Source organism: Aythya ferina (genome assembly GCF_964211825.1).
Source record: "Aythya ferina genome assembly, chromosome: 3".
Taxonomy (NCBI): domain Eukaryota; kingdom Metazoa; phylum Chordata; class Aves; order Anseriformes; family Anatidae; genus Aythya; species Aythya ferina.
Window position 1 is genome coordinate 75,238,013 of NC_140298.1, and position 15,324 is coordinate 75,253,336.

General features: G+C 39.8%; 1 protein-coding gene across 2 annotated transcripts in view; it reads left to right on the plus strand.

Annotated features, from left to right (window-relative positions):
- The window catches only part of DCBLD1 (discoidin, CUB and LCCL domain containing 1), a gene marked incomplete at its 5' end in the record, with an annotated part of 48,928 nt that overhangs the window by 17,564 nt on the left and 16,040 nt on the right, over positions 1–15,324 (plus strand). For both annotated transcript variants that reach the window (XM_084514220.1, XM_084514221.1), the window contains 4 exons: positions 9,320–9,457; positions 9,991–10,042; positions 10,772–10,844; positions 12,415–12,548. In XM_084514220.1, coding sequence (XP_084370346.1) covers positions 9,320–9,457; positions 9,991–10,042; positions 10,772–10,844; positions 12,415–12,548 — 397 coding nt within the window. The remainder of the gene's footprint in view (positions 1–9,319; positions 9,458–9,990; positions 10,043–10,771; positions 10,845–12,414; positions 12,549–15,324) is intronic.

The window sequence follows — 15,324 nt, forward strand, 5'->3', positions numbered from 1 at the left end:
ATCTGGTAAGATAAGATCAGGTGAGGTACTAAAGCTTCTCTCACAAACGAAGGTAAAGGTAATTATTGTTCATCAGGAGGGAGGTATTATATTTTGAAACAGCCTTCAACAAGAGTGAACCCTGACATGCTGATATCTAAGCCTTGTGTATAGCTTGATTTGAGGCATAAGGAACGCTTCCGTTTGTGTGTGCTTGGATTTATGTATTTTGTATTTATGTTTATGTTCGTTTACCTGTAAGTAACGAATTCTGTTCACCTGAAGCATGTTGTCTGTACTTGGCAGTGAGTGTTACGTGTTTAGTGTTGCATTATCATAACTTTGAATAATTTTTACTGATATTATCTTAACATTTCTAATCAAAGGCTTATCTAGGAAACAAGGATAAATCAATATATTGTTTTTTGAAGTGAAAAATGAAGCTTGAATGCTGATTGAAATTTTGGCTCCTTACACACCGGCCCCAAGGCATCTTCACATAGTTCAGTCACGCAGTTATTCAGCCTATAAACGGAATACTGGTGTATTATGCAATCAAATCCATGTAATGAATTTCTTTAAAGTATTCCCACACCCATTTTCATACCTGATTGGTAATGTCTGATGCATGTGGACTATAATTTGCATTCTCAGTAATGAACTGCACAATTAGCAGATTTTGCTTATATCTGATTAAACAAGTTTTGTGGCTTAAGCAGACATGTTATCTGCAATAGTTTTTCTGGTCTGCAGCTTGCTGTAGACTTTCACACTAGCCTACGTACAGAGACTTCGCTTTACTTTCAGGTGAATCTGTGCAGTGAGGAAATAGGGCTGTATGCATAAATTCACAGCACCATTTGTGTTTTAAAAGGCATGGGAATTTACAAATGAGATTAGGACTTCTCTAAGTGAGTTGTTTCAACAGTTTTGCTATAGTTCTGGGATTTAATATGCATTTGTGTAAGCAAAAGAAGCTCTGGGAGTAGGCATGGCTAAGTACAGTCAGTTTTGTTGTGTGTCCTTTTAGGTAGCTGTTCTGAGCCTAGATCTCCTTTCCACAGCTCTCTCCTCTTCACAATAATTTACAAGCAGGTCAGCATCTTCCCTTCAGCCAAGAAGATATTGAGCTTTGCCACTGAAATTCCTTAATATGATAATGGAGATTTTAAAAATGTTTTTCAGTCATTGAAAACATCGGAACAATTAAAAACTAATGTTTGAATGCCTGGGGGTGTCTGTATTTGACCTGGGTTTAAAAAGGAAAATCCAAAAAGCTAACTATGAAGCCTGGCACTTTGAATATTGCTCATACTTCAAATTAGCCAGACAGCCTCTGCTCTTTGAGGTATGCAATTATCAGAAAATAAGGTCCAAAGGGAAATACGGTTTAAATACTATTCTGGTCTCTTAAATTCCACAGAACACAGGAGAGGCAACATCAGTATGCATACAGTCTCCTGTTCAGGAGTGTATCTGAAGCTTAGAAAATTGGTCAGAGGCAAAGCACCACACTATATGCATGTAAATACAACATTAGTGTAAACAAGTCTTCAGATGGCAAAATATTCTTTTCATTTCAGATTTCTCCCACAACTCTTTATATATAACACTGATTCATTCATCATTATAAACTTCTGGGATTCATGGAATACACAAGGAGCAACTCTGTTCACATTCAGGGTATTTATGTTCCATGCCCTAAAGGGAAGCTGTTATACACAAATGAGTGGATTCATGGATTTATGTTAGCCAGGTGATTTCTTCACTTTAGTATGCCCGTGACTACAGATTACACAGCAGAACACTAATTTGGGAGTTTTATTTAGGTTCAGGGCATTCCTCTAATTTTGTAGTCTGACCCCAAGAGTACTGTGGACTTAATTCCTTCCTGCAAAAGCACGTAGTGTTGTGTACACTGATTTACTAAAGCCTCCCTGCTCAGCTGGAACACAAACTTTACACCACAGCTCTTCTCACCTTTGATACTTCTCAGCTTTGATGAACCTGTGAAGGCAGCCATTGCATTTATATTTCTATGATATTGCCATCAAAAGATAGTCATTAAGTAATCTTAATGAAGCTCTAAAATTGGAGACATAAAGTGGCTGAACACTGTATTTCAGGGTTATTATTCTGCACACTATTTTCCTCTATGTTAACCAGAAGAACAACCCTGTAACAAGTCTTTTCTTTCAAACTGCTACCTTTGTATCCAGACTTAGATGTGAAAACATTAATCATCAGTCGGCAAAGGTAGTCAGTCTAACACCAGTCTTGGTGAAACTGAGTCACCTTTGTCTGACAAATCTTTCAATGTTAACACATCTTTGCACATGCTGTCTCCAGGAGAACTAAATATATTATAATGTCCCTTTTCAAAGGCATGGCTTTGCACTGGATGAAAATAGGGTGGTGTTTGTTTATTTATTTTACTCCCACAAAAGGAATATAGAATAGATGATAATAGAAAGCATGATCTCACAGCATGGACAAGGTGCAGCCTTTACTGAAATGCCTTTCTTCTAGAGTTAATTGCATTAGCTGAGCATATTAAAAATACTGAGCTCTGAAAAGAGCTTTTGATTTTTTAATTAGTTAAAGGGATATGTGAAAACAAGATTAACCATGTGGTCCCTGTCGTTCTCAAGCACACAGCAGCCATTGCTGCACTGCTCATGAATGTATTAACATGCATGTTCTTAAAGTTCAACAGGAACGGCTTTTAGTCAGCTCCTTTTCATGACTTTATCAGATTCCTGTATTTCTTTTGACCCTTTTTCTTGCTTTCTTCACTCTTTCCCTATCTAAGGGTTTAGCATCTTTTCCCTTAATTTTGTGAGATGATCATCAGCCTTGACTGGAAAGAGATTAAAGAACAGATAAGTGCCTACTTAGTTCTCCATTCACTTGCAGTCAGTAGGAGGTTGATGTGTTCCTCTGGGGTGGATGTCAGATCTGCTGAGTGACTAGTAATAATTTGGAGAGTTAGTGCAGTTAACTTGTTCTTGCATAATTTGCAGTCAGTAACTAGTGTGAAATAGCAAGAGAAATTACTGAAAATGCTTTCTCCTCTCCGCAGCCAGTCTCTAAGGGTTGTTAGGGAAATTGAGCATTTACTGATGTGTGAGTGTCTGATGGCTGCTGAGAGTGAGTGTGCACGTGTGTGTGTGTGTGTGTGTGTGTGTGTGTGTGTGTGCACGCATGCAGGTGTGCAGGAGATCCAAGTGCCTTCCAACGCCTCATACCTGTCATCGTGGCTGAAGGCGATTCATCGAACCAGTCTTTCCGTATTATAGATTGTAATAAGTGTCTTGCTTGAATAAAGGGTGTGCCCAGGTTTCTTTTTCACCCCTCAAAGGAAACTTGTTATTACAGTATTGTTTCTGGTATTTCAGGAAATCCAGTGAAATGCCCAGACAAGTTCTCGCTGAAGATCAAGTTAAGCGGTTTCTTAACAGTCAAAGCTCTTTTAACAGTTGGGTTTCACCTGAGGGGTTACAGAAGCCCAAGGTTTTAGCTTTGGAAAGATTTACTTATAGAGCAAAGAAGGCCTGCTTTTCTTTTATCAAATGACCTTTTAGTCCTTTTAGATGCATAAATCGTATTGTGTATTTTTCTGGGTTTTATTTTGTTGTTGCTGTTGTTAAAGAGGTATAGCTCTTTACTAAAGGTTCCTAGCTGTTGCTATGCTTCTGTCTGTGGGTTTAGCTAAAACCACAGTACAAGGGGAGATCTCGTTTGGGGTCAAGCAGGCAGACCTACAGACTGTGGGAGCAGGTGGCCCAGATCTTTCGTTTTTAAACTGTAATTACTTCTCCAGCCCAACTCTATTTGGATACTTTTTTCTTTCCTTTATCACAATCTTTGGCAACCTTTTAGACACAAACTAAAAGTTATATATTTTTTCTTAAAACAAGAACCACTTACACTCATTCTGAGGTCAGCCTGTGTTGTACAGTTAAATATTGAATAACCAGACTGTTTCATCCTGACTAATGAGTGTGACTACCCTATCAACTCATATCTACTGAGCTTTAACACCACTTTCCCCATGTCCTGCAGAGAAGGACGTGAACCTGCGCTTTTCATCTTGTGGCACATCCTTGTGGGTGGTGCTGGTTACCCCAGCGCTTGTTCATCACAGGTTCGGAGCAAAGAAGAGGTTTCTCTTCTCTCTTTCTTGGTAATAGGAGAGGAAGTACTACTGGTTATGCTCAGCTACTTCTTATGAAAGTGAAGCATTTCTGTGAACGTGGGATGGAGACAAATTTCAAGAATGCATATGTTTTCATAAAACAGCCTTGCAGTTTTTGTGAGCTGTTTGTGAAAGACTTGCACACTGGCTGAGTTTTTAGCTCAGAAATGAAGCAAGCATAATCCACGTTCATCGCATCCCCTGTTCTTACCCTACTATTGAGGTACTTTCAAGTCATATTGTTTGACAAAAGGGAAGATGACAATTTAAAACATTTCCCATACAAACTCTTTAGGAAATGATAATTCTGGAGAAGCATAACCCTAGGATCATTGCACACATTGTTCATAAGATGTGTTGCTCTTCAAGTCTAATGTTAAAGACAGAAAGCAGAAAGGGAGATTGCCCGTGGAACCATAGGTCTTTATGAGTTTATATCTAAACTGAGTTTTCTAGTGATCTCTTCAAACATCCAAGTGGAGAATTCAAATGAAGATGAGGAATTTGAAAGCAGAATGGCCCAGACGCGCAATAGGCAAAGACAAAAAGAATTGCTTTTAAAAGAAAGAAAAAAGCCTTACAGAATAAAAAAAAAAGAAAAAAAAAAAAAAAAGCAGAAAATAGCAAATACTACAGAAACAAGCAGCATGTAGGCATTGCCAGTTGGTGTGAAAGAAGTGAGTCCTCTAGGCACAGTGCTTCTTGAGGGAAGTAGAAAGAATAAAGGAGCACAACTCAACAAAGTAATCTCAGGAAATATGCCAGAGACTGGCTGACAGCAGAAGTAAACTAGACTTCATAAAAGCAGACAATGCTGTAAAGATCATCAGATTTGCAAGACAACACTATTATGAAAAAGACAAAAGCAGTAGACTATTGCTAAAATTTAAAAAATAAACAAAGCATAAAATAATCTCATCTGTCTCCAGACACACCAGCCAAAGGATATCCATGAGACAATTTACTGTGTATTTCACAGGATGTTAATACTGTTTGGAGACAATAATTTCAAAATAAGAGTATTTCATTTAAGCCACCTAAACCATATCAACAGATCAGGAGTTCTGGAGGAAAGGCATTAAATGTTAATTTAATTATAGAGAATATTAAAATAGGTACATTCACAATCCATAAGCTCCTAATAGCTCTCTTGCAGAATTTAAAAAAATACATATATATTAATGAATCTGGAGTGAACAGACGGAACTACACTTGGGTCAGCTCATTAGTGAGACACCAAAAGAAAAAAAGGCCCTGGCATGTGGATATAGTAACACTGAAATGTGAAGAACACCTACTCAGTTTCAGGACATGTAACACATCTGTTTATTAAATCAAAATCCTTTCTTTGTTCTTAGTAAACAAACCAAATAATCCTGCCTACTTAGCCTAGCAGACATCCCACAGAGTCGCTTAAACAGGAAACAGGGAGAGAGATCAACATTGGTGACTCGTTTGTCAAGCCGAATATGCAAAGCAACCCACCTCACAACATCAGAAGATTAAAAACTGATAACAGGATCTGGCGATTTTAAAAGGGGATCTTAAAATCTTCTGGCTTAGTCCCAAGTTTAGAAATTAAATTTTTGTGCAGAGTCAAGTCAAAATGCTGCAGTAAAAGTTAACAGGACTCTTTAAACAAGCCCCTTCATTGTATACAGGCACAAACCAAGGCTTGTGCCTTCATCCCTCCTCCCCACTGAGGTTGTTCAGTTATTCATATAGACAGCCTGGAGAAGTCGACAGATCCTTGGTGAAATGGACAGAGAAGACAGGGAGCACATACGAGTCTTAAAAGTAGATGCTAAAACTGTATTTTTGACGTGTGATCTTGTCACTTCAATCACAATTCAAAAATACTGCCTAAGACAGGCTGTTTTCAGATTAAGTCCAATCACTGCATGTGCTGAGTGGTTTTAGTCTTAACGTCTATGAAATCTTACAGTAAGTACATTGATGGGAGACTAGGTAAGTCAATGGAGAACAACCATGCTGGGTGTTACTATGTGTAGTGTAAGTGCATCTAACTCAGGCACACCATGAGCTGAAACGTTGGAAGCGTGGGAGGGTAACCTTTCTCTGCCTTTTTCAACATGAAATTAGATGGAGAATTACTGTATGGAAGTACACAGGAAAGAGTACACGTGGTTAAGAACAATCATATTTTTCTGAAGGAAATTCGAAAACGGATCAAAGTGTAAAATTCTCTGTCAAAACTGAACCCAAAGAACTGCCTTGACCCTGAAGAGTTTTGTTTTCTAAGCACTACCGGTTATTACCTGGGGAATTTCTTGAAAAACTGTCAATGTGTAATGAATTGACTGAGAGGAAAATGAGAATCAGAGGTCAAAAAGGCCACTCTGCAAACACAGGGCAAAGGAGAGGAGCTGCTAAACAGAAAACCGTATTATTAAGTAATTTAAATATGCTTACATTGGTCAATATTGGTCATTATAAGCACTAAAGAGCAAGAAATAACACCTTTTCATAAAAACTGACTGCACATCTGTTGTTCTTTCATGTAGTAAAGGCAAAACTATCTCCAAAAACAAAAATTACATGTGAGTTAATGCTTTTTTTTTCCTAAACCTTAGCTCTGAGTGTTAATTTCTGTATTTGGTAGCCTGGAATTAAGCTTTACTAGATCTCACAGAAGGCTGAAGACTTGGTTGTGTATTGCTGATACTAACTGAATTCTTGAGAAGAGCTGTGTCGAAATATGTGCAAGGCTTCATCTGTTTGGAACAAAGAACAAGTGAATGCTCTCTGGTGTTTATAAATGCCTTTTTTTTTTTTTAATCTATGCAGATAGATAACTGATAAACATTTGGAAAGATATTAATCCCTGCAGTGGATTCTACTTCTTGCTTTTATATCCTTGAAGTAATTAGTCCTGGGTTCCCTTAGTGTGGAGCTACCCATTGGAGTCTCTGGGTACACCAGACCTGCATAACTTGGCATAACTGTGAGATAACGATAGCTTTGTAACCCATATTGGATTTAATACTTAACAGTAGAAACTTCTCTTCAGGCATTGCACGCTGATTTCTTAAGTTGATTGTATCTGAATTACTGGCTTTCATATTATACAACTCCATGAGTCTAGATTTTTTTTATTTTATTATTTTTTCTTGTTATGTGTGATTTGTTTGTATAATTACCTGGGACACATGTAGACTTGCTGCTGAAGGAGACACACAGTCCTGCTCCAGCCAGTGTGCGGTTGAGTGAGTCAGCGATCTAAATTATACCTACAGAGTTGATAGGTCACTGCAAATCGCTGCAAGGGAAAAAGCCAAAGAGCATTGGTGAGAAAACATGTAGTCAGTCCCTGAGAGAAGAAAAAGATTAAAGCTTTCTCAATCTTGCTATTTTGAAGAAACACAATGCCTTCCTTTCTTCTTCCCCTTTCTCTCTCTCTTTCTCCACTCTGGAGAAAAAAAAAAAAAAAAAAAAGTAAAATTTTAAGTTAGCACTTTACTTCTCCCACTGCAATCTGACACAAAAGACCTTCTCAAATAAATCACTCGTGCAGTTGTCTGGTATGACACAGTGTCAAATGCTGTCTTTTTGATAAGTTCATTTCCTAAGCAATTTGTTTAACCCTTTTTATAGACATTGTTTTCTCTGACTAAGTCGTGAGTCATTTTCAACACAGGAGTACTCGAGGGAAATGTCACAATTGTCACTTGTTTCTCTGCCTGCCTGGCTTTGCCTTATAATTTTTATAAGCCAAAAGACAGAGTTCCTCCTTTAATTTGTCCCACTCTGCTGACAGCTGGCTGTCATTGCCTCTGACTGGGCTACTCTATGGGCTGATCTTGTAGTTGCTTTAAAATTGGTGAACTATTTGGGAAAGACACCTCCCCACCCCCAAAGAATATCAAATAAAATGAAGAGGCTTTTAGAAGCCTGTTTTACTACACACAAAATTTGTGCTGCGCTTTGACTATAGCTTCTTGTACATGTATCTCAGAAGTCAGTTCCAAGTTACCATAAGGTGTCCACCACCACCAAGAAAATGAGATTGTCCAGGAAAAATCAAAGGGATCATTTTTTATCCTAACAACTTGCTTTAGTATACAGAAGCTGTCATACACTTCAAGAAAACACGTGGTCTGAGGGCTTTTAAAGGGTCTTGTTTGTTTTTTCTCTTAGGAAAAAATGTTTGTCATTTTACAAAACCTCTTATTTAGTGGTTTATATTGTAAGCATCACCATAAATTCAAAGAAGCAGACCCAAATTGCTTATGATTTTCTACATCTGACGGCAGCCAGGGACAAGTGTTTGCACCCAGGCGTGGTGACAGAAGAGCAAAGACTATGGTGATTTCAAAAGCAAGTTCCCCTCAGGAACTGACTTCTGAAGGAGCAAATGTAGTCACAAAGAGTCCCAGACATGCCTGCTGTGGCAACAGAGTGTCCTGCGGAGTGCTCCAACGTATTGCAGTTGGTAGCTATAAAACTCTTATCTAATTCAACGTAGGTGCAAGACTCGTGTCTCCTTTTCCTGCTCCCTTCCCCTTCCTCTTCCTCTTTATTTCATCTAAAACTCTGGAAACTTGAACTCTGGGTTTCAATGGACTGATGATGTTTTTAAAAGGCAAATAAATGCAGAAATTTTCTGAGCAAAGCAGTACTGCTTAGTTGTACAACATGACTCGTGGCACACACATCCCTTAAGACCAGGTACACTGTTTGTGATCTTAGCCTTTTCTGAATAGCTGCTATGCTGAAGCAGCCTCAGCTGTATGCATCTGGAGAGTTTATCTAGCACACCCTGTGTAGATTCCTTGGATTGCCTTTAAATGTTCTCTTTATTCTTTTCTCTAATGAGTTACTGCTGCTTTTAAGAACACTGTACTTCAAAGGTGGAAGAGCATTAATCATTCTCTTGAGGCTTATGCAATGAGAGATCTTAATACTAGAATTTATGCCATGAAGAGACAATTGGATTCTTGCCATTCTTTGTCAGGGTAACGCTGGAGCTCATACCCATAAAGGACTGAAGTTCAAACCCTCTTGTCAACATTTGGATTATACTGAAGGAGAATGAGCATGTTATGAAACTCTCTGCTAATCACAAGAATACTCCAGCCTAACTATCTCATCTAAACTCTGAAATCTCCGTTCTGTCTGTAGGGCCCTACTGTGGTAATATGATGCCTGTCCCCAAAGAAATCATTCTGGACAGCAACGAAGCGACTATTCGCTTTGAGAGTGGATCCCACGTGTCAGGACGAGGCTTTCTGTTGTCCTACGCCAGTAGTGATCATCCAGGTAAAGTACTGTTTCTGAAGGATAAGCAGCATTTTACTCTCTATTTCATTATCTTCCCTACACATAAACTTTGTCCCAAATGTTTGGTCCTAAATATTTTTGGTATCTTATTAGCATGAACCATCGTATTTTTAATAGCTTGTGTGCAAGAAGCAATTGTAACATTAAGCAGATCTAACAGCTGCTGAAATCTTGCCTAGATAATTCGCAGTACAGGCCCGGTGAAAAAGAAAATACCTTTGGTATTTTGGGCTTTTACCACACTGTGATAGGATGAAGAGATTGTAGAGGTTAAGATACAAATCCTACATTTAATATTCTGGGGATCTGTGCATCTTTGATGAAGGGGCATAAAGCATGAGTAGAAGAGGGAGATGAAAAGAATGAGGGAAATCCTTAGATGTTGTTTTACTTCTAATAAAGTTGTGCAAGTATTACAGAGAGGTCTTCAAATGCAATTTTATGTTTAGCCAAATGTTCTTCTATATTTCCTTGTCCTCTGGCTGGGATTGACATTTGTAAACTTTTCACAGATCTAATCACATGTTTGGAACGAGCAAACCACTACACAAAGACTGAATACAGGTAAAGAAGTTTTACACCACTCTGTGCTGTCGTTTACTTTTCTGGCATCTTGTCTAATTGTTGTAAAATGTCACCTAAGACATATACAGTCTTAGTTGTCTGGAGGAGTTTTTGAGCTACAACGCTGTAATAGTGTCAGGCCTGGCTATGAGAAGCAGTAGTACAGAATGGAAGTCTGCAGCCCAGGAAAACAAGTTCCTCTGCTGAGTTACAGAGCTCTCAGCAATTCTCATTTGGGCATACATGCGTATGGTATATGTAAAAAGAGTTTCCACTTTGAAATTCAAAGTAGCCTTGAATTCCATTGCGTCTCCTGAGAGCAGATCACGCCCCAGCTGATAAAAGATTATCTGAGGACAAGCTATAATTTCTTGGCTCCTTGATAGGATTTGAAATGGTAATAAATTGTACTTTGCTGGTTACCGCCTGGATGTGCATGCAGGCTTCTTATCTGGGCTGGGCTGCAAGCGTGCATAATAGCATTTCTAGAACAACAGAACTGAACAAAAATGCACTTGGAAAACTGCTGTTTTGATTCTTTGTGTGCTGCTATGTGCAGTCTATTCAGGGCCACTTTTATTTACCCTCTATAGTCAATGATATGTGATGAGCCAGAACTTACTGCTAAAATAACTGCGGGTTTGAGAGCATTTCTTTTGCATGGGTTTGTTTCTGTGTGCCATCATTACAGTCCAGTTTTTTAAGCAAGCCTCTGTTCTTTTACTACAGCAGATACTGTCCTGCTGGCTGCAGAGACATTGCAGGCGACGTTTCTGGGAATATAGGAGAAGGATACAGAGATGTAAGTACTCAGGATAATGAGGGAAAAAATGAAAAAAAATATATATAAATAAATAAATAAAAAAGAATCTGTTGCTCAGTTGTATAGCACAACTTGGTCTCAATTTTTGCTGCTTGGTTTTTGTCAATAATTCTTCCCATCTGTGTTAGATATACCTTTTACTATCAGTATATTGGTGTGTTATCAGTGTATAAGCACACCGAGACACTTTTCAAACAGGCTAATCAATCGTGTGAGAACAAAGTCCACTGATTGTCGACTAAACTTGCTATAGTTTTCTGGCTTTTTGGCTGCACGGGGTTTTTCCCTCTTGAGGGAGTGCTCTTCAATGTACTAAATATTCCTGTGACTTCATTTTTTACTTGTTTGGAGTCTGTGTGCATTTCTTTTCTAAAGTTATCTTGTGCAGGAATAAAAAGCATTTCAGTAACTTGTGGGTTTTCTTTAAGATTTTGTTTGCAGTATCCCAGGAATCTGCTCTGAGATGAAATAAATATTATACTCTGCTTAATCACATCCCACTGATAACTAAAAACCTCTTGGATCATTTTTTATTAACTGCTTGATCTTTAAAATGAATTTGCCCGAGTGGTTTTACCCGCAGTTCGTACCACACATTGTTCTGCCTTCTCTGTGCCCCTCGCCTCCCTCCCTTCATGCCTCTGAAATCTTCACGTCTTTCACAGCAGAGTAAGCTGAATCCTATCACTGAAGCAAAATCCCACCCTATCACAAGTAAAGCAGTTGCTGAGTTTCCAAAATGCCAGTGTTCACGTCCAACCTGTCTGTCCAGTTACTCAAGCACACCGCCCCATCCCAGAGAACAGCAGAGCTGAAAAAACAAAGAAATGCCACATCGCCCTCTAATTAGCTGGAGTTATTCCTGCTGTACAGGGCGATTAGAAAAGAACAGCAGCACATGGCATGACCTCATGCAGATCTTATCTAGGCGGAGGAATTTTTGAAAGAAAATTTCCCTCCGCCGTGAACACGGGATTCAGCTTTCTGATGGGAAGGGCCTTCAGGGCTCCACGTGCTCTGCTGCCCCTGTGTCCCCAGCACACCCAGCCCTCCCCGGAGGGGACAGTCAGGCACCCCAGCTTGGAAAGTGGTGGAGGTGCCCATGTGAATGACACACAGCTGAATTTCCCAGTGCATACCATGCCTCAAATCCTAAGGCAGTACACAGTAACAGACAGGTCTGCCTTCAGGTAAGTTCAGGAAGTAATTCTGATTTTCCCTTTGCAAAGAAGGCTGGTCGTGTTGCCTTTGACTTTGTTTTCCTGAGGCAGGCCAGGTATTTATTAGGTTAAAACCTTATAGCACCTTCCCAGAACCAGATCATTAGCTTTCTTGTTTGCAAAAATAAAAATCATATGTTGGAAACAGATGTATTTTGTTTCAAAGATTCCTGTTGTGGGTGCCCCCCCATACACACACTTGCTATTGCTCTTGTGCCTGTGCAGGCTGTTCTGTGCTCCAACACTAAGAGTGGCTTGGGAGTGGGAGCATTACTGTTATTTCAGCCCCATCCCCTGAGTGTTTTGGTGTGCTGCCTTCTGCCTTTCAGACGTCGCTGCTGTGCAAGTCAGCGATACACGCGGGCATCATCGCAGATGAGCTGGGCGGGCAGATCAGCGTCACCCAGCAGAAGGGCATCAGCCACTATGAAGGTGTCGTCGCCAACGGTGTCCCCTCGCATGAGTGAGTACCACCAGCGCCCGACGCTGGCTCTGGGGGCGATCCCCGGAGCATAATGCACTGAGCAGGTCAGCAGAAGCAGGTGGGACACCACACTGATGTTTTTTTGGGGAAGGAGAAGATGTTGGGTGTGGGTCTTGGGGCTTTTGGGGTTTGTTTCTATGGCTGTACTAAAATTCTGCTGGTGCAGATTGTGGGAGAACATTCCAAGTTTATGTGGCTTTATGTAGCACAGGGCTGTATTTTCTTTCTCTTTTTTGCTTTTCCTTCCAAAACACATTTGCAAATTATCTTGTTAGCAGATACATGAAAGTACGATGTTCTGCAACAAACACCTTTAATCGATGTGCTAATAAATCATGCTAAATTCATGTTAGAGTTTTAAAAAAAAACTAGGAAGCATGAATAAATAAAAAGTGCCGTTGAGCCATAGGGGATTCAGTGAATACCTTCTTAAACGTTGTGCTTTTGACATGTTCAGAATTCTTCTCTTTTAGAATATTTATAGCAAGGGTGTTATATTTACCACTTATCTTCTGACTTTTAATTGTGCTGTTGTTGAAGTAGAAATAAATCCTCTAATCTCTATCCAGTACAGTAAGCCCTTCTAGCAACTGCCTCTGTCATTCCTGCTGGTTCATATTTTTTAATTTTAAAATGTTATCTGGATTTCGCAAGATCCATTTTTTAATTTTTTTTTTTTTTTTTGTGGAAAGGGAAATGTCTTCAGTCCCATAGACTAAAGGAGCTAAGACAATATGACTCTTTCATTTTGAAACAAGAACTACAACAAACTACAACAAACTACAGTACCATATCAGCCATTTTGTGTGCATTCAGTCTCACTTCTCTCAGTGAAACAGAAATAGCCAAACCAACTACAGGATCACCATGATACATAGTGGTGGTAAAACTGAAACTAATTTAAAGCTCTCCATGTATGCATTTCACTTCTGCCAGCTGATGAGCAAATTTATGTAATCAAATGTTTAATTTTTAAGTCTCGAACCCCGTGACCCGGGCCATATTTGCATGTCAACCTATGGAAAACATAAGCAGTCATCTGATCTGTTGCTGTTATTAACCTTAAGTATAGGTTGAATGACTTTGTATCTTGGCACTGGAATACACAAAGTGGGTAGCATGTACATCACTGGGTAGCACATTGACCTCTAACAGAAGGCCCCTAAAGCCTAAATATTTTCTATTTTTCTTAAACATGTTAGACAGCTAGAATATTTGGAAAAAATACTGTAATTTTCTCTGAAGCAAAGCAGGACTGAGAGCTCAGCTCAGGCATTGAGCCTTTCCATAGAGCAAACAATACAAATTCTTTCTGTCACACATGCCAGCTTTGTGAAACCCTTAGAAATTAAATATTTGGTGCTGTAGCTAAAGATGTCGTAGAACCATTTATATACATTTGTGTGTGTGTGTGTGTGATCCTTGAGAATCCCAGGAGTAACTCAGACAGTAGCACATAAAATGTTATAATGAAAGACAGCTGGGATTCCCACTTGTATTTTCTCACAGTACAAGAGTTAGTGAGCAACGAATGAAGCGTAGAAGACAGCAAATGTACATGTGCTGGGGGAAAACACTGTTTGCATAATTAACCCATGAACTTAACCGCCAAGTGTCCTTTTAACGCTGCTACTCACATAATGTCTTATAAATTTCACATGAGTAATGAAGGTGCCCACAGAGATGAAGACTCATCTCTGTTACACCAAGTGGTACAACTCCCACTGGCTCCAGCGAGAGCCAAGATGTGTGCTCCCAGGCTGAAATGAGCCATCCAGGCTCATATTCATCACCCTTATACAGGGCACCCTAATGAGGAGCATTGTCACCCTAACTCTCCTGCATCCCGGGGCAGAAGGGGCACTCCTTGAGGACAATGCATTTCTCAAAGGGACTGGTTTGCCCCAAGGAGCCATCCACATCTCTCTGCAGATTATTCAGGCAGCCAAAGGTGAATGGGCTCATGATGGGAACCCTACAAGTGAGATAGTGTGATTTTTAGAAAAGTAGGAGGGTGAGCACAGCCATTCCCAGGATGCTTCTGCTCTTCCTGGCAGCTGGGGTGATCCCAGGAGCTGATGAACTGCTGGTGTGATCCCATTATTCTGGGAGAGGTACATGGGAGGATGCAGGGAAATCATTGTATTTCAAATGGAAGTGTCCCTAGAAACAGTGGGCATGTTTGCTAAGAAAATGAACCAGTGCATTTCATGCTTTAAAAAGGCTTTTATGAGATGTATTTCCAAAGCTGCCTACTTTCACCGTCCTCGGGTACCTCTGTGCTACAATACGTTCCTCCGAACAGCCAGCGTCAGCAAGGAAAGAACGATGCTTAGACAGCAGTGTCATCACAGCTCTTTGCACTCCCTTAAACGAAAGCTTACTTGAGTTTTTAAAATCTCATTTCTAGTGGATTCCAGTATTAAAGATTTAAATTATCTAGTGACTTGAGCTGAAACTGACCTCATCCAAAGCCGCTGCTTGTGTGCATTGGGCTGTTACATATCTGTATTATAATGTAACAGCAGAATTATGAATCGCTCACTTGCCAGCCCTTAAGACCTGACCTTGGCTTCCCTGACTTCATTTTTCAGTGTGCTTGTTATGCCCTGTTATCTATGAGATTTTCAGCTCCCGTGCCCCATGTGCGGACCTGAACCCGCAAATGATATAATGAAGATCAAGTGGCTGGATTTATTGGACAGTTCTGCTACCCGAGTACAAATATACGGGGTTTTAACTTTGTAATGTGAGC